Source organism: Gorilla gorilla, chromosome 1, assembly GCF_029281585.2.
Source record: "Gorilla gorilla gorilla isolate KB3781 chromosome 1, NHGRI_mGorGor1-v2.1_pri, whole genome shotgun sequence".
In the NCBI taxonomy this organism is placed as follows: Eukaryota; Metazoa; Chordata; class Mammalia; order Primates; family Hominidae; genus Gorilla; species Gorilla gorilla.
The window spans coordinates 102,890,142-102,909,833 of record NC_073224.2 but is presented as its reverse complement, the minus strand read 5'-3'; the positions used below and the strand labels follow the sequence as shown (position 1 = coordinate 102,909,833).

At 45.0% G+C, this 19,692-nt stretch overlaps 1 protein-coding gene across 8 annotated transcripts in view; it reads right to left on the bottom strand.

The window, feature by feature from the left end:
- The window catches only part of GATAD2B (GATA zinc finger domain containing 2B), a 115,682-nt gene extending 96,062 nt beyond the window's left edge, over window positions 1–19,620 (bottom strand). For 5 of the 8 annotated variants that reach the window (XM_063694873.1, XM_055359991.2, XM_055359961.2 and 2 more), the window contains exon 1: window positions 19,269–19,475. Coding sequence is in view for 1 of the 8 variants with exons in the window: in XM_055359982.2 (XP_055215957.1) it covers window positions 12,987–12,988 (2 nt within the window). In the remaining 7 variants the exon portion in view is untranslated. Of the gene's footprint in view, window positions 1–12,986; window positions 13,112–19,268 lie in introns of all 8 variants that reach the window. The other 3 variants (XM_055359982.2, XM_063694891.1, XM_055359967.2) reach the window with 3 other exon arrangements.
- Window positions 19,621–19,692: the final 72 nt, after the last annotated feature.

The following is a 19,692-nucleotide window of genomic DNA, read 5'->3' as shown; positions in this document are numbered from 1 at the left end:
TCAATGCAGCCTCGACCTCCCGGGCTCAAGGGATTCTCTTACCTCAGCCTCCTGTGTAGCTGGGACCACAGGCACATACCACCATACCCTGCTAATTTTTCTTATATTTTTTGTAAATGGGGTCTCACTTTGTTGCCCACTCTGGTCTCGAACTCCTGGGCTCAAGCAGTCCTCCCACCTCAGCCTCCCAAAGTGTTAGGATTACATGTGTGAGACACCAAGCCCAGCTGCAGTCTTTTAATACACGTAGTCTTTAGTCTACTGACTGCATCTTCTTGTAATTTATCTTCATATCCTCTAACGTACCTATGTTTATATCTTTTTCATACTACTTTACATAGTAGGCATACAAGAAATGTTATGTGGAGGCCTTTGCAGTTTCCCACAACCAGCAGATTTAAGTGGTTACAGCCGGCCGCGGTGGCTCACGCCTATAATCCCAGGACTTGGGGAGGCCGAGGCGGAGGGATCACGAGGTCAGGAGATCGAGACCATCCTGGCTAACACGGTGAAACCCGATCTCTACTAAAAATACAAAAAAATTAGCCGGGCGTGGTGGCGGGCACCTGTGGTCCCAGCTACTCGGGAGGCTGAGGCAGGAGAATGGAGTGAAACCAGGAGGCGGAGCTTGCAGTGAACCGAGATCGCTCCACTGCACTCCAGCCTGGGCGACAGAGCGAGACTCCGTCTCAAAAAAAAAAAAAGTGGTTACAAAGTAAGCAGCTCTGACAGGCAGGACAAGAGACCAGACCCAAGTTTTCTCTCTATCAGAACAATTAACTATCATTTTTCAAGACAATAGGTCTAAGACAGAGAAAAGCATCTGGAATCTTCACTCCAGAAATTGGAAAAATAAACTCATATCATTGCTCAGAGCCCTGGATTTTCTGCCATAGTTTGAGATTCAGGATTACAGATGAAATTATAAAATAAGACTTCATGAACTAGGCAATCAGCATTCCTAAACTAAGTTTAAATACTTTAAAGTACTTTTGAGTACTAGTAGTATTCAAATTGTTCAATGTTAACAAAATAATAGCGATGAAAATCATTAAATAGCAGAATTGCAAGCAACAGGAAAAGTACAGAATTTCCGTTAACAGGACATATTACAATATACCTAAATACTGTACCATATGCCTAAATATTCTTTCCCAATAAAGTTCTAACATTGGCCAAGTGTGGGGCTCACACCTGTAATCCCAGCACTTCGAGAGGCTGAGGCGGGCAGACAGCTTGAGCCTAGGAGTTGAAAATCAGCATGGGCAATATGGCAAAATCCCCTCTCTACAAAAAATACAAAAAATTAGCTAGGTATGGTGGCACGCACATGTGGTCCCAGGTACTTGAGAGGTTAAAGTGGTACAACCACCTGAGTTTGGGAAGTGAAGGCTGCAGTGAGCCGTGACTGCACCACTGCACTCCAGCCTGGGCAACAGCATGAGACCTTGTCTTAAAAATAAATAGATATGCCAGGCCCGGTGGCTCACGCCTGTAATCCCAGCACTTCGGGAAGGTAAGGCGGGCGGATCACGAGGTCAGGAGTTCGAGACCAGTCTGGCCAACATGAAGAAACCTCAGTCTCTACTAAAAATACAAATATTAGCCGGGCGTGGTGGCAGGCATCTGTAATCCCAGCTACTTGGAAGGCTGACACAGGAAAATCATTTGAAACTGGAAGGCAGAGGGTTCAGTGAGCCAAGATTGCGCCACTACACTCCAGCCTGGGTGAAACACTGAAACTCCATCTCAAAATAAATAAATAAATAAATAAATAAATATTAGCTTGTATATGTATAAAGAAACTCTAATACGATAGAAATGAAAAAACAGTGATGCGGTTTAAAACTAGGAAGTTAAAAGACAATGACAAGAAACTTTTCACTCTATATCTTAATTTTTTAAAATGTGAAAACAAACTTTAAAACAAGAAGAAAGTGCTCCAACCATAACAAAATGATTCACTTATAAGAGCAAAGATGTATTTTTCTTTTTCTTTTTTTCTTTGAGAGACAGAGTCTCGCTCTGTCACTCAGGCTGGAGTACAGTGGCATGACCTCGTCTCACTGCAACCTCCACCTCCTGGGTTCAAGCAATTCTCCTGTCTCAGTTTCCCAAGAAGCTGGGACTACAGGCGTGTGCCACCAGGCCCAGCTAATTTTTTTTTTTTTTTCTCAGACAGAGTCTCTTGCTCTGTCGCCCAGGCTGGAGTGCAGTGGCACATCTCGGCTCACTGCAATCTCCGCCTCCCTGCTTCAAGCAATTCTCCTGCCTCAGCCTCCCGAGTAGGTGGGATTACAGGCGCCTGCCACCACACCTGGCTAATTTTTCTATTTTTAGTAGAGACGGGGTTTCATCATATTGGTCAGGCTGGTCTCGAACTCCTGACCTCAGGTGATCTGCCTGCCTTGGCCTCCCGAAGTGCTGGGATTACATGCATGAGCCACCGCCCTGGCCCTAATTTTTGTCTTCTTTAGTAGAGACGGGGTTTCACTATATGTTGGCCAGGCTGGTCTCGAACTCCTGACCTCAGGTGATCTGCCTGCCACAGCTTCCCAAAGTGCTGGGGTTACAGGCATGAGCCACTGCACCCGGCCAAGAGCAACACAATTTCTAACACATAAAGAAAAATACCCAGCCTGACCAATATGGTGAAACTCCGTCTCTAATAAAAATACAATTAGCCGGGCGTGGTGGCAGGCGCCCTGTAGTCTCAGCTACTTGGGAGGCTGAGACAGGGAGAATCTCTTGGACCCGGGAGGCGGAGGTTGCAGTGAGCAGAGATCATGCCACCGCACTCCAGCCTGGGTGACAGAGCCTGACTCCGTCTCAAAAAAAATAAGAAAAATACAGTGATCCAAGGGCCCAGGTGAAATAAAAACTATCTATAACTGAGCAGAATCCCATTCAGATTTTTAGCCCAAAGTAAAAAACTATGTGAAAAGAAAAACCCATCCTAAAATTCATATGGCATCTCAAGGAAGCCCAAACAGCCAAAACAATTTTGAAAAAAAAAAAAAAAAAAAGAACAAAGTCAGACGACTCATTCTTCCTGATTCCAAAACTTACTATGTAACTACAGCAATCAAAACAGTGTGGTAGCCCGGCATAGTGGCACCTGCCTGTAATCCCAGCTACTCAGGAGGCTGAAGCAGGAAAACTGCTTGAGCCCAGGAGTTTGAAACCATGCCTGGGCAACACAGCAAGAACCAGTCTCTCAAAAAAAAAAAAAAAAAAAGCCGGGTGCGGTGGCTCACGCCTGTAATCCCAGCACTTTGGGAGGCCGAGGTGGGCAGATCACCTGAGGTCAAGAGTTCGAGACCAGCCTGGCCAACATGGTGAAACCCTATCTCTACTAAAAATACAAAAATTAGCTGGGTGTGGTGGCATACATCTGTAATCTCAGCTACTAGGGAGGCTGAGACAGGAGAATCGCTTGAAACTGGGAGTTGGAGGTTGCACTGGGCTGAGATTGCGCCACTGCACTCCAGCCTGGTGACAGAGGGAGGTTCCCTCTCAAACAAAAAAAAAAAGCTCCCCTCCCCCCCACCCCACACACACATATACACAAAACAGTGTGGGGCCAGGCGTGGTGGCTCATACCTGTAGTCTCAGCACTTGGAGAGCCAAAGGCTCTCTTGATCTCACTTGATTTGAGTTCAGGAGTTCAAGACCAGCCTGGCCAATATGGTGAAACCCCATCTCTACTAAAAAATACAAAAATTAGCCAGGTGTGGTGGCGTGTGCCTGTAGTTCCAGCTACTCGGGAGGCTGAAGCAGGAGAATCACTTGAATCTGGGAGGCAGAGGTTGCAGTGAACCAAGATTGTGCCACTGCACTCCAGCCTGGGCGACAGAGCCAGACTCTGTCTTAACAACAAAAAATTAACACAAAATATTGTTCTTTTACAAGTTGCTGTAACACATTTACAGCAATACAAAAATGATACAATACAAAAAGTAAATTTAAAAAAATGAGAAAAAACACAAAATAAATGAAAGACTAAACAGAAGAGCTAAAACTCTTAGATGCTTCATGATGTTGGACTCGACAATGATTTATTAGACACCAAAAGCACAGGCAAAAAAGGAAAAAAAAACAGATAAACTGGACTTCATCGAAATTAAATTTTTTGTGCATCAAAGGACACTACAGAGTGAAAGGGCAACCCACTGAATGAGAATCATATATGTGGATAATGGATTAAAATCCAGAATATACAAAGAACTCCTACAACTTAGAAACAAAAACAACAACAAAAACCCAATTAAAAACTAAGCAAAGAATCTGAATAGACATGTCTCCAAAGGAAATATACAAATAGCCAATAAGCACCTGAAAAGATGATCAACATCACTAATCTTAGGGAATTACAAATCAAAACCACAACGAGACAGCACCTCACATCCACTAGAATTCCTATTCAAAAACAAACAAACAAAAAATAATAACAAGTGTTGGCAGGGACGTGGAGGGACTGGAATCTTTGTGCATTGCTGACAGAAATGTAAATGATACAGTTACTGTGGAAAACTGTAACAATTACTCAAAAACAGAATTATCATGATCTAACAATTCCAATTCTGGATATATATCCTATATGCAAAACAGTCGAAAGCAGGGACTCAAGCAGATATCTGCCCAGTCATGTTCACAGCAGCCTTGTTTGCAACAGCCGAAGGCGGAAACAATCCAGATATCCACCAACCGATGAATGGATAAACAAAATGAGATATTTACATACAAAGGAATATTATTCAGCCTTAAAAAATGAAATTCTGATACATGCTACAACATGGATAAATCATGAAGATATTTTCAGTGTAATAAGCCAGACACAAAAGGACAAATGTGGTATGATTGCATTTATATGAAGTACCTGAAGTAGTCAAATTTATAGAAACAAAGTAGAATGGTGACTGCCAGGAACTGCTGAGAGGGGAGAATGGGAGTTATAGTTCAATATATACAAAGTTTCAGTTTGGGAAGATGAAAAAGTTCTGGAGATTAATGCTGGTGTTGGTTACACAACATCAATGTATTTAATGCCACTAAACTGTATACTTTAAAAGGGTATTTTTTTTTTTTTTTTTGAGATGGAGTCTCGCTCTGTCACCCAGGTTGGGATGCAGTGGCGCGAGCTCGGCTCACTGCAACCTCTGCCTCCCAGGTACAAGCAATTCTCCTGTCTCAGCCTCCTGAGTAGCTGGGACTACAAATGCCTGCCACCACACCCAGCTAATTTTTTGTGTGTTGTTTGAGATGGAGTTTTGCTCTGTCACCCAGGCTGGAGTGCAGTGGCGTGATCTCGGCTCATTGCAACCTCCGCCTCCTGGGTTCAAGCGATTCTTCTGCCTCAGCCTCCCGAGTAGCTGGGATTACAGGCATGCGCCACCACGTTCAGCTAATTTTTGTATTTTTAGTAGAGACCGGGTTTCACCATGTTGCTAAGGCTGATCTTGAACTCCTGACCCCATGATCTGCCCGCCTTGGCCTCCCAAAGTGCTGGGACTACAGGCGTGAGCCATCACGCCCAGCCTAAGATGGTAAATTTTATGTTATGTACATTTTAACACAAACACACACTCACGCACGCACACATCTATGTGCCAGGTTTACCATTATCTTTTTTACAAGAATGACTAACAGGCTGGGTGCCATGGCTCATGCCTGTAATCTCACCACTTTGGGAGGCTGAGGTGGGAGGACTGCTTGAGCCTACGAGTTTGAGACTAGCCTGGGCTACACAGCAAGACCCCATCGCTATAAAATTTTAGAAAATGAAAAGTAAAACATGACTAACATTTACTGGATATTTACTATCTGCCAGGCACAGAGAAGTTAAGTAAAAGATCTTACAACTAACTAAACGGTGGAGCAGAAATTTGAACCCAGGACTTTTTGACTCCAGAAACATACTTTTTTTTTTTTTTGAGACGGAGTTTCACTCGTTGCCCAGGCTGGAATCCAATGTCGCAATCTCGCAACCTCCGCCTCCCGGGTTCCAGCGATTCTCCCGCCTCAGCCTTCCCAGTAGCTGGGATTAGAAGCATGTGCCACCACACCCAGCTAATTTTATGCTTTTAGTAGAGACAGGGATTCTCCATATTGATCAGGCTGGTCTTGAACTCCTGACCTCAGGTGATCCGCCCGCCTGGCCCTCCCAAAGTGCTGGGATTACAGGTGTGAGCCACCGCACCTGGCCTAGAAACATACTTGAAAAAAAAAAAAAGAAAGAAAGAAAGAAAGAAACAAGATTGTGTTTTATCCCCAAGGCTGGAACGCAGTGGTGCAATCCTAGGTCACTGCAGCCTCTAACTCCTAAGCTTAAGCAATTCTCCTGCCTCGGCCTCCCAAAGTGCTCTGGAACACGGATTACATCTCAGCACTTTAGGAGGCCGAGGTAGGAGGACTGCTTGAGCCCAAGAGTTCGAGACCTGCCTGGACAACACAGCGAGATTCCCATCCCCACAAAATTTATTTTAAAAATTAGCTGGGTATGGTGGCATGTGCCTGTGGTCTCAGCTACTTGGGAGACTGACGCGCAAGAATCACTTGAGCCCAGGAAGTGAGGGCTATAGTGAGCCATGATCACACAACTGCATTCCAGCCTGGGCAAGAGAGCAAAATCTTGTCTCATTAAAAATAATTTTTTTTTTCTTTTTTGAGACGGAGTCTTGCTCTGTCGCCCAGGCTGGAGTGCAGTGGCGCAATCTGGGCTCACTGCAACCTCCGCCTCCTGGGTTCACGCCATTCTCCTGCCTCAGCCTCCCAAGTAGCTGGGACTACAGGCGCCCACCACCATGACGACTAATTTTTTGTATTTTTAGTAGAGATGGGGTTTCACTGTGGTCTCGATCTCCTGACCTCATGATCCACCCGCCTTGGCCTCCTAAAATGCTGGGATTACAGGCGTGAGCCACCATGCCCAGCCACATTAAAAATAATTTTTAAGGCCAGGCACGATGGCTCATGCCTGTAATCACAGCACTTTGGGAAGCCACAGCAGGCAGATCACAAGTCAAAAGATCAAGACCATCCTGGCCAACATGGTGAAACCTGTCTCTATTAAAAATACAAAATTTGGCCAGGCGTGGTAGCTCAAGCCTATAATCCCAGCACTTTGGGAGACTGAGGGGGCGGGGCGGGGCGGGGGGGGGGGGGGGGGCAGATCACAAGGTCAGGAGTTCGAGACCAGCCTGGCCAACGTGGTTAAACCCCACCTTTACTAAAAATACAAAAAAAAAAAAATTAGCTGGGTGTGGTGGCACGCGCCTGTAATCCCAGTTATTTGGGAGGCTGAGGCAGGAGAATCGCCTGAACCTGGGAGGCAGAGGTTGCAGTCAGCCGAGATGATGCCACTGCACTCCAGCCTGGGCAACAGAGCAAGACTCCATCTCAAAAAAAAATAGCTGGGCATGGTGGCGCATGCCTGTAGTTCCAGCCACTCAGGAGGCTGAGGCAGGCGAATTGCTTGAACCTAAGAGGCAGAGGTTGCAGTGAGCCAAGACTGCGCCACTGTACTCCAGCCTGGCAACAGAGTGAGACTCTGTCTCAAAATAATAATAATAATAATAATAATAACAATTTTTTAAAAAGTAATGTTATATGTATAGATATGTAAGCTTTCTAAAATACTGCCTAAAAATAAACAAGGAATTCATGGTGAATTGGTAAGCTACTAGTGATTTTCACACACAGATTAGAAGACCACTTGCCAAGCATGTACATTCCCCAACTTACAATGGCTCAACTTAAAATTTTTCGACTTTACGATGGTGTGAAGGTGATACATATTCAGTAGAAACTGTACTTCAAGTACACATACAACCATTCTGTTTACACCTTCGGTATAATATTCAATAAATTACATAAGATATCCAATACTTTATTACAAAATAGGCTTTGGGCTGGGCGCAGTGGCTCATCCCTATAATCCCAGCACTTTGGGAGGCCAAGGTGGGTGGATCACCTGAGGTCAGGAGTTCAAGACCAGCCTGGCCGACATGGTGAATCCCCATTTCTACTAAAAATACAAAAATTAGCCAGACGTGGTGGCGAGCACCTGTAATTCCAGCTACTCAGGAGGCTGAGGCAGAAGAATCACTTGAACCCAGGAGGCAGAGGTTGCAGTGAGCCAAGATTGCGCCACTGTGCTCTAGCCTGGGTGACAGAGCAAGACTCTGTGTCAAAATAAATAAATAAATACAATAAATAAATAAATAAAATAGGCTTTATATTAAATAATTTTGTCCAACTGTAAGCTAATGTAAGCATTTCGAACACATTTAAGGTAAGCTAGGCTAAGCTATGATGTTTAGTAGGTTAGCTGTATTAAATGCATTTCTGACTTAGGCTATTTTCAACTTACAATAAGTTTACAGGGACATAACCTCATCGTAAATCAAAGAGCATCTGTATATAGTACAATAAAAGGTGTTCCCTACAGGTGAGAAGGTAGAGAAATATATCTCTAAAATATTTCGATTCACAGAAGCTTTAAGAGTATCAGTGAGAAATTCAAGCATATTCTCTGGAACACAGATGTTCCAGGGAATAAAGTGAAAAAAGAGCAAAAGCTATTCTAGTTTAACCAAAGGAGGAAAGCTTTCAAGAAATTAAATGAAAAATATCCACTAAAAGTACCACCAATACTATTTGCTCATATCCAGCCACAAAAATTCAATTTATACACAACATTGAGAATGGTTGGTTTTTTTAAAGAAAGAGAGCAAGAAGAGAGAATGAGAGAGATACACATACACACAAATCAACAAAGTCTTCACAATAACCAACAAAAGAAAGAGCTAATGTGACACAGTTTAGGCAGCTCATTAAAGATTTACTAAGCAGTGCATCAACAAAATTAACAACAGAATTAAAAATACACAACTTCCAGGCCAAGTGTGGTGGCTCACGCCTGTAATCCCAGCACTTTGGGAGGCCGAGGCAGGTGGATCGCCTGAGGTCAGGAGTTCGCGACCAGCCTGACAAACATGGTGAAACCCTGTCTCTACCAAAAATACAAAAAATCAGCCGGGCATGGTGGTAGGCGCCTGTAATCCCAGCTACTCGGGAGGCTGAGGCAGGAGATTCACCTGAACTCGGGAGGCGGAGGTTGCAGTGAGCAGAGATCGCGCCATTGCACTCCAGCCTGGGCAACAAGAGTGAAACTCCATCTCAAAAAAACAAACAAACAAACAAACAAAACAAAGCCAACTTCCAAAGCCTTCTTCACTTAATTTATAAACCTATAAAATAATGAGTAAAAATCTCACTGTCCTCCTCTAATACCTCCGTGCACCATAACAGTATCTTTTATTCATCAGTCCTTTTATACCCTCAACACAACTGAATCTAGAACACAACACAAAAGTCACACATAAACTACATTTTAATTTTTCTATTTTGATAAAACTTTATCATATTCTATTTTACTCTCCCTGTAATTATCAAGTATTTGCGGAGCCAGAATAGAAAGTTTAATTTGGAAATTAAAAATGCCCAGATTCTAACCTTAGTTATACTCTTCGGTGATATCTACCCAATATATTTGACAAAGTTAGGAACTTAACAGTATAATAGTAGGTAGATTTAAAGGCTTTCATAGTACAAAGTCATGCAACAATCAAAATGTTCATAAAGGCGGTACCTATATATGTAAATTCATGAGTTCTCAAAAGAAATTGAAGAAATTTTTTTTCTTCACCAGCTCAGTTACAACTATCTTCCTGGGAATGCACTGAAGGTGAAGGCTAAGTTGGTTGACACAGCAAGAATCCGTCTCAAAATAAATAAATAAGCAAAACTTTCAAATTCTCTATACACTCAGGTGAGAAACTGAGAATTAATTACTATCTGAATTATAAAATAAGAGAATGACACAGTAACACATAAATTTATGCATGGACACTTATTAAAGGCCAAACTGTAGTGCACAGAAAGAATGTCATGCTATTCACACCAAATTTCACAGAACCTAACGGTGCAATACTTCAAAGGTCTTCTGGCCAACCTGTCCACAGCAGTAGCAACACATGTGACCAACTGTTTCAATCTTTTTGATGGCAACACATCAATCTAGCCATGTAAATGTTAAAGAGTGATTGGAAAACCACCCCTCCTTACAAAATGTTACCCTATTGAGCAAATTTTTTCAATTTCTTTACTGGTAGATTAAAATTTCACACTGCTAAAGTTTGGAATCTAGGAGTGAACATCATTCAGATAACCTTTACACCTTTATAAGACAGGACAGGCTGGGCACAGTGGCTCACACCTCTAATCCCAGCACTTTGGGAGGTCGAGGCAGGCGGATCATCTGAAGTCAGGAGTTCAAGACCAGCCTGGCCAACATGGTGAAACCCTGTCTCTACTAAAAACACAAAAATTAGCCAGGCGTGGTGGAGGCCACCTCCCAGCTATACAGGAGACTGAGGCAGGAGAATTGCTTGAACCCGGGAGGTAGAGGTTGCAGTGAGCCAAGATCACAATACTGCACTCCAGCCTGGGCAACAAGAGTGAGACTCCGTCTCTAAAAAAAAAAATTGTATTTTTAGTAGAGACAGGGTTTCACCACGCTGGCCAGGCTGGTCTGGAACTGCTGACCTCAGGCGATCCACCCGCCTCAGCCTCCCAAAGTGCTGGGATTACAGGTGTGAGCCACCACACCCAGCCAGGACAAATTTCTTAAAGTTTTGATTTAATTTCAAGACTCAACCAAGTCTTGACTCAACCAAGGTCACACAGATGGTAAATGGCAGAACCAAGGCTCCAACCCTTGTTCTGTTCCCAGAACATAAACTTTTAAAGGACTAGAAAAAAAATAATCAAAGGTATTCCTTTTCTCCTCTGATCCCCAGGCCTGTCTGCATGCCTCACAGAAGAGAAATAATGGTGAGTTTTACAGCTTTCTTAGTGTGATACTGCCATCTTTACAGAAAGCAAGGGTTTCTGCTCATTAACAAAATTGAAACCTTACTCTCCTGTTTCTAGCCTGTTAGATGAAAGGCAGGGGCACCAGCTCAGTTACAACTATCCTCCTGGGAATGCACTGAAGGTGAAGGCTAAGCTGGTTGAACTGCAATATTTGCCTTCGAATTCATGGAGGAAAAATGGCAGCCCTCATACCACTGATGTTTCTAAAAAATATCTGGCCTAAGCCGGGTGCTGTGGCTCACACCTGTAATCTCAGCACTTTGGGAGGCCAAGGCAGGCAGATCACGAGGTCAGGAGATCGAGACCATCCTGGCTAACATGGTAAAACCCTGTCTTTATTAAAAATACAAAAAAAATTAGCCAGGCATGGTGGCGGGCACCTGTAGTCTCAGCTACTCGGGAGGCTGAGGCAAGAGAATGGCGTGAACCCGGGAGGCAGAGCTTGCAGTGAGCCGAGATCGTGCCACTGCACTCCAGCCTGGATGACAGAGCAAGACTCTGTCAAAAAAAAAAAAAAGAAAAAATTTAGTCAAGAGTTACTAGGGGCCGGGCACAGTGGCTCACGCCTGTAATCCCATCACTCTGGGAGGCCAAGGCAGGCGGATCACAAGGTCAGGAGTTCGAGACCAGCCTGGCCAACACAGTGAAACCCCGTGTCTACTAAAAATACAAAAATTAGCTGGGCATGGTGGCAGGCGCCTGTAATCCCAGCTACTCAGGAAGCTGAGGCGGGAGGATCACTTGAACCCGGGAGGCGGTGGCTCACGCCTGTAATCCTAGCACTTTGGGAGGCTGAGTCAGGCGGATCACAAGGTCAAGAGATCAAGACCAGCCTGGCCAACGTGGTGAAACCCCGTTTCTACTAAAAATACAAAAATTAGCTGGGCGCGGTGGCATGCTTGTAGTCCCAGCTACTCGGGAGGCTGCGGCAGGAGAATCACTTGAACCTGGGAGGCGGAGGTTGCAGTGAGCCAAGATTGCACCATTGCACTCCAGCCTGGGTGACAGAGCGAGACTCTATCCCAAAAAATAAATAAATAAAAATAAACTTAATAAAAATTATGAGGGCAAAGAAGAAAGTGTATCTAACTCTCTTTGGGCAAGTCAAGGAAGGTTTCCCAGAAGAAGTAGCATTCTTTATGAGATTCAGAAGCTACCTGTAATTAAAAAGAACTGTATTTCAAAAATTAGCTGGGCAAAGTGGCACAGGCCTATAGACCCAGCTACTGAGGAGGCTGAGGTAAGAGGATCACTTGAACTCAGGAGGTGGAGGTTGCAGTGAGCCGAGATCGTGCCACTGTGCTCCATGGAGCCTGGGCAACAGAGCCAGACCTTGTCTATATAAAAACAAACAAACAAACAAACAAAAAACCCACTGTATTTGCTCATACATTAACTATAAGGTACAGAAGTAGGGCTGGATAGGAAGGCAAATGCCAACAACATAAAGGGCCTTGAATACCACTCAAAGTTTACATTTTAATCTTTTAATAACTGGAAACTACTAAATACTTTTAAGATGAGGAAAGTAGAATAATCAGTAAGTGTCAGACTATTTTGAAGGCACGATGATAGATAGTTTATAAGAGAATAAGACAGCCGGGTGCGGTGGCTCACGCCTGTAATCCCAGTACTTTGGGAGGCCCAGGTGGGCGGATCACTTGAGGTCAGGAGTTTGAGACCAGCCTGGGGCAACATGGTGAGACCTCGTCTCCACTAAAAATACAAAAATTATCTGGGTGTAGTGGCAGACACCTGTAATCCCAGCTACTCAGGAGGCTGAAGCAGAACAATCACTTGAATCCAGGAGGTGGAGGTTGCAGTGAGCTAAGATTGCACCACTGCACTCCCATGACAGAGTGAGACTCCACCTCAAGAACAAAAAAAAAAAAGGAAAAGAGAGTAAGACTATAAACAGATGTGTAAGCGATCAAGGCAATATCCCAAAATAAGAGCTGTTGACTGAGAACAGCAATGGAGACACAGAAGAAGCTAGATTCAGAAATATTTAGAAAGTAATAGGTAAGAGAAGTGACAATGATGCTCACATTTCTGGTTTAGATGACTCAATGAATCACAGGGAAGAGATGATGTTGGAAATGTTGAGTTTGAGTACCAACTTGATACAAAGGTAGATACGTCTAGCTCACAGTAGACAACCGGAAACAAAGGGCTGGAGTTTAGGAGAGAAATGATAATATATTGAATATATATGAAGTTTTTTTCAATAATCAAGTGTATTTTACCATTTTAACGGGAAGGCAATAATTTCATCATTATTTGCATTATGCTTTAAAGTTCACAAAACATTTTATGCTTGTATTTCATACTTTTGTTACATACAAACATGAGATTAGTATGACAGGTTATTTTTATTCCTATTGGATCAACAAACTTTTATTTGTTTCTTTATTTATTTTTGAGAGAGAGTCTCACTCTGTTGACCAGGCTAGAGCACAGTGGCACAATCTCAGCTCACTGCAACCTCTGCCTCCCGGGTTCAAGCTATTCTCTGCCTCAGCCCCCTGAGTAGCTGGGATTACAGGCGCCCACCACCATGTCTGGCTAATTTTTGTATTATTAGTAGAGATGGGGTTTCACCATTTTGGCCAGGCTGGTCTTGAACTCCTGACCTCGTGATCTACCCACCTCGGCCTCCCAAAGTACTAGGAATACAGGTGTAAGCCACCGCACCCGGCCTATTTTTTTTTTGAAACTGAGTCACACGCTGTCACCCAGGGTGGAGTGCAATGGCGCAATCTCAGCTCACTGCAACCTCCACCTCCTGGGTTCAAGCAATTCGCTGCCTCAGCCTCCCGAGTAGCTGGGATTACAGGCAACTGCCACCATGTCTGGCTAATTTTTGTATTTTTAGTAGAGATGGGGTTTCACCATCTCGGCCAGGCTGGTCTTGAACTCCTGACCTCATGATACACCCGCCTCGGCCTCCCAAAGTGCTGGGATTTCAGGTGTGAGCCACCATGCCCCACATATCTTTTTTTTTTTTTTTGAAACTGAGTTTCACGCTATCACCCAGGCTGGAGTGCAATGGTGCAATCTCGACTCACTGCAACCTCCACCTCCCAGGTTCAAGCTATTCTCCTGCCTCGGCCTCTCAAGTAGCTGGGATTATAGGTGCCCACCGCCATGCCCAGCTAATTTTTGTATTTTTAGTAGACACGGGGTTTCACCATGTTGGCTAGGCTGGTCTCGAACTCCTGACCTCACGTGATCCGCCCGCCTCAGCCTCCCAAAGTGCTGGGATTACAGGCATGAGCCACCAACCCCGGCCAACAAACATTTATTATTAACTACATGCCAGGCACTGTACTAGGCACTAAACAAATTACCAAAACAAATCCATGCCTTCTAAGACCTACATCATAGAAAGAGAACCAATAGGCAATAAATGTAACAAATAAATATATTATAAAACTGTAAGTCCTACGAAAAAGAAAATAGAGCAGGCAAGGATAAGCATGAGGGATGGGAACTGACAATACAATTTTAAAGAAAGGAAGGATAAGACAATTAAAAAGGTGACATTTAAGCAAAGACGTTAAGGAGGTGAGGCAATCAGCCATTCTCTGTGGGGAAACCTAGCTGTTTTCCCACTAGAAGGAATCACTTGGTCTTAAGAACCTGCCAAGGTTCTAAGATAGAGTGTGACTGATCAGCATTCAAGGAGCAAGTCAGCGTGGCTGGAATGGAGAGAGCAAGAGGGAAGATGACAGCCGATCAAAAATGGAAGAGGTTGGGGAGGGCAAACCATGTAAAGCCTTAAAGGCTATTGCAAGGACTGGCATTACTCTGTCTGCAAGAAATGAGAATTCAAAACTTAGTAGCATTACCCAAAATCAGTTAGCTAATAAATCGCAAAGCTAGAATTCAACCCAGGACTTCGAGGCTCTCCACAACCTGTGTTCCACTAGTCCAATCTGCCACATATTAGTTCATCCCCTCTCTTTCAGCAAGTTTGAGTTTAAATACTCTCAAAATGCTAACATTATAAAAATCCTCTGGGTAAGAGATGCACAAGTCTTTCAGTTAACATTTGCAATCCTTCACAATTATAATGAGAATTTATTAATCCTGGTGTCTAATCTAAATCCTACTAACACTCCAGCATATATTTTTAAAGATTATAAATTCCACCCTCCCTTGAAATGAGACAAGCCGAAGAAAGCTTTGATCAAAAGATTTAAAGTACGACTCTCAGCTTTAGGTAACAGTAACCTGAATTATTTTTTTAAATGTATACTAAGGCCGGGCACAATGGCTCCATGCCTGTAATCCCAGCACTTTGGGAGGCTGAGGTGGGCAGATCACCTGAGGTCAGGAGTTCGAGACCAGCCTGGCCAACATGGTGAAACCCTGTCTCTACTAAAAATACAAAAATTAGCCAGGCATGGTGACAGGTGACTGTAATCCCAGCTACTTGGGAGGCTGAGGCAGGAGAATCACTTGAACCAGCAAGGCGGAAGTTGCAGTGAGTGCACGCCACTGTACTCCAGCCTGGGCGACAAGAGCAAAACTCCATCTCAAAAAATATAAAATAAAATAAAATAAAGTGGAACTAGCCAGGTGTGAAAAACAGTAAGAGAATGGCTCAGGAATATGGAATTGCTATAATTTCCCTTAATTTCTTTAGCAGTTTACTAGTTATTATTAATAACAAGTTCACACATTGTCAAAGATGCTTCTGCAGTTACTATGATTCTTTGAGGTCTGGATCTGACCACTTCATATCTCAAAAGTAACGAATGATATGTTCTTAGTAATCTGCTGCTTTTTGTACTATAACCCAAAACTGTTGATAGTTTCTTGCCAGCTGATGGCAACTTAGGTAAATGGCAAAGGTAAGGGGGTTTTGTGAGAGACAGCAAACATTACCAAGCCACCATCTAAATACCTCAGACAGGTTAAGCCCTAATGACCCTGGGACACTCCCTTCTTACTGGATGAATTCAAGCTATACAGGAATATTTCATACATCCACAAGGGAGAAGGTAAAAGATGGAACATGAGGAGGGGTCTGTTTCAAATCAGACCTATTCTTCAGAAGCTTTCACCACTGCTACACAAAGAAAGGAGGTTGCTGCTTCAAGGATTCTGGAGCCACCAAAATCCCCAAACAGGACCTACAGAAAAAGCTTCACAGAGATTACTGAGGATAAACCAAATAATATGGCTAATAGAAGATACACCACAAAATCCAGTCATTGTAACATAAACTGAACTTCCTTATACATCTTTTCCTAGGCTTAGCCAAAAGCAGGAGAACTGCAACTCTATGTGGTATTGTCTGATAGATTGGATTTTTTCCCCAAGCAAGAGGGGGACAGCTTTATGCCAGGACTAGATTTACAGTCAATCTGGGTGTGTGTCTTTACTTTTTCTTTCCCTCCAAACTACCTCAGAAAATGTCTGGCTATTGTGCCTTGATATGTAATAATGCAGGGCTTTAAGTACTGCAAAGGTCTGGAAAAGAAAGTCCCTCAGTCCCAGTTATGGCTCAAATCTTACGATTTCTCTAGCAGTTGTTTTAATCAACCAAAGCTGGTTGGCTTTTCTCAATGAGCCAAGCAACATGAGCCTTCTAAGTTAAGCGCAGAGGGGCTGCTTGTCAGCATGACTCCCAATGGGGTGGCTAACATGGAATATGCTCCAGAGTCTAGAAATCAGGACAGCACAGCTGCTGTTTTCCTCCACATGCACCTCCAGCTTGGTGGGTGGGGGAGGAAAGGAAGAAGAATCAGTAAATTGAAACAGGAGGAATGCTCTACATGCAACACACAAGACTCACTGCTTACAGGTGAGGTGAATTCAGAGGTCTCAACACATGATTAGGATACCTTCACTGACACAATGGTCCCCAAAATTCAACCTGGAGGTCCAGCCTTGCCCGTCTGGCAAAAAAAAAGGGGAGAAGGGGGCAAAACCCCAAAATGGGGGACAGCATACAAGCTTTTGAAAGTACTTTAAGGTTGTGAGGCTCAGAACAAATTCCTCACACTTCCCTCTGCCACCACCCTGTGGCCCTATGCTAAGCACAGCAGTAAAAGTTACTGCCAGAATTTAGATTTGAAGGGCTGATCACGGAACCTGGTTAACACTGTTCCTAGAAAAGTATTTGAATGCAGCCTATATTCAGACCCTACTGGGACTGCCTCTAAACAGGAAGTTAACAGACATCACATACGGTCAGGGAAGGCAAAACAAACCACAGTGTCATAAAGATGGATGCTGCTGTCAACTACAAATCACTCTCACCTCATGGAGAATGTTCTCAAGTAAGGAATAATAGGCAGGACAAAAGTCTGTAAGCCTCACCTCTACTCAAACTGGGTCACTCAGCCTATAGATTCAGCCTTCTGATTCCTGCTGATTAGTACTTTTCTACCTTGTTCCATGATGACTATCACTGCCACTGGACTAAAAAAACTCTATTCCCCTAAAAAGTGAAGACAGCCTTACCATCAACTAGTTATTCATATAAGCTATCTGCTTATATGAATCCGATCCTTGACCCAGTCCATTCCCAAATAGCCAGGGACTAGATATCCGTCACAAAAAAAGCAGCACGATCCAACAAGTGTGGGCCTTCCCTCAAAATATACTGAACTCCTCCATAGCACCTCCAGAAGTGGCCTCCTTCCCAACTAAGTACTGACAGAAATACTACTCTAGGACAATACTTGAAAGACTGCTCCAGCACCAAAATAAGAATCCAAGTTATCAGACTGCAAAGAAGAGTTCAGGTCAGCATACCAAATAAAGAGCAATAAAGTTAGCACTAAACTCCCAAACAGGATAATCACCAACAACATACAGGCTCCATGCTGCTGCCAGAAAACATCAAAGTCATCTGTGCTAGGAGGGGAAGGAGACTAGATGGCTGGAGGACAGAGATGGGAGGGAAGCTTACTTTTCACTTTGTACAACCACATGCATGCTTTTCTACTCAAAATACAAATTTTTAGAAAAAATGTCCTAAAAACTACAAAAGCATCAGCTCTTCTCCAACACAGATCTGTTAAACCTGTTTTAATTCCATCAGCTACAAATCTAAATCCCTCTTTTGCAGTCTGGCCTGAAAACACTGCTCTTGCCCTTTGCTGAAATATATTAAGTATCCTTCGCCTCTGCTGAAATATATTAAGTATCCCCCCATCTCTCTCTCTCTCTCTTACACACACACACACGCACACACACACGCCCCCCAAATAAGCATTTATCAGAAATGAGAAAACTGGTTCTCAGGAGGCTACCTGATTTTCCAGGAGACAACAGAGAAAAGGTTGCTAGCTAGCTCAGTTAGCATCCACATGCCACCCACCACCAAGCCTCCATCTCCACCTCACTGCCAGCCCTATGAGCTAACATCTTGTGTTTGGAAGTTGATGCTGGGGAAGAATCCAAAAAGGCTACCATACCTTTATGAAACGGGAAAGCTGTACCGGGCGCGCGAATGGCACCTGAACCTCTGCACTCGCAGGAGTGGCTCGCTCCTCAATGTAATTGAGAGCAGGGAGGCCAAAAGTACTCTAAGTCCCGGTTTGGTTAGGGAAGGGTAAGTTCCACCGACCCTCAGGAACTGAACTGGAAGACAGATCCAGTGTGTCCCACAAGCCCAGTCGCTGTAGAAGCTAAGTGCCCACATAGCCTGAGACAATTCTCTTCCCCTACGGGAGGGCGAGGGAACGGTGGACGACGAAATAAAGGGGTAAGGTTCTGCGCTCCTGATCCCTTTCCCTAAATAAAGATAATTATCTGGTGCTTCCTTTACCCTTAGATTCCCCATTCGTCCCATCCGCCCGCAAACACAAGACTGAGCAGGGAGCGGCCCCCGCACCCTGAGGGCACCACTGGGGGTGGAGAGAGTTAAAAAAAAAAAGGGGGGGGCGCGCTAGAGAGGAAAGGAGGGGAGCATGGCGGGCATGAGGCAGGGAGTGAAAGCGGGGATGGCGGGGGAAACGGGGCGTGAGGGAGGGGAGAAAGAGTACAAGGAGACGAAATGAAGGGACACGAGCTGGGGGCGCGCGAGGCCGAAGTGAAAGACCGGGTCGCGCGCGCGAAAGGGGGAGAGGATGAGGTGAAGAAGGAGCGCGAGGCGGGGGCGCGCCGTGCCGGGGTGGGGGGAGGGGGACGCAAGGCGGGGGCGCGCGGGCGGGCGTCGGCTCGCGGGCGCTTCCCCTCCCCCCGCCCCTCCACCTTTCCCTTCCCCCACCTCCGCCACCACTGCCTCCTCCCAGCCTCCTTCCCTTCCTCGCTCCTCACCGCCCCCGGGCGGGCGGGCGGCCAGGCTGGCCTAGGCCAAAGCTCCTCACCTGGCGGTGGCGGTGTAACTCCCGGCTAGCTCGCCTCCTCAGGCTGCGGCGGAGGCGTCGAAAAAGGAAGAGGCGACGGCACAGGGGATCCAGACCCTGCTGACGGGACTAGGGACGGGGGTAGGGGAGGGGGGCGGGCCGGACCGGGGCGGGCGGGCGGAGCAGACACTGCGGTACAGACGGGGGCAGCGGCGGCGGCGGCGGCTGCACCGGCGGCGGCGGCACCACACAAACAAGGACGCTGATTGGGCAGCTGCCAAGCGCCTCGGCTCCGCCTTACCCACACGCCACGACGCCCATTGGGCGACCTAAGCCGGCCACCCCGCCCTCATCTTCTCGGCCATGCCAGTAGAAGACTAGATGCCGGGACTTCACCCCACCCTTGAAGAATGAGTGGCCGGAGAAGTGATGATTGGCGTGCTTA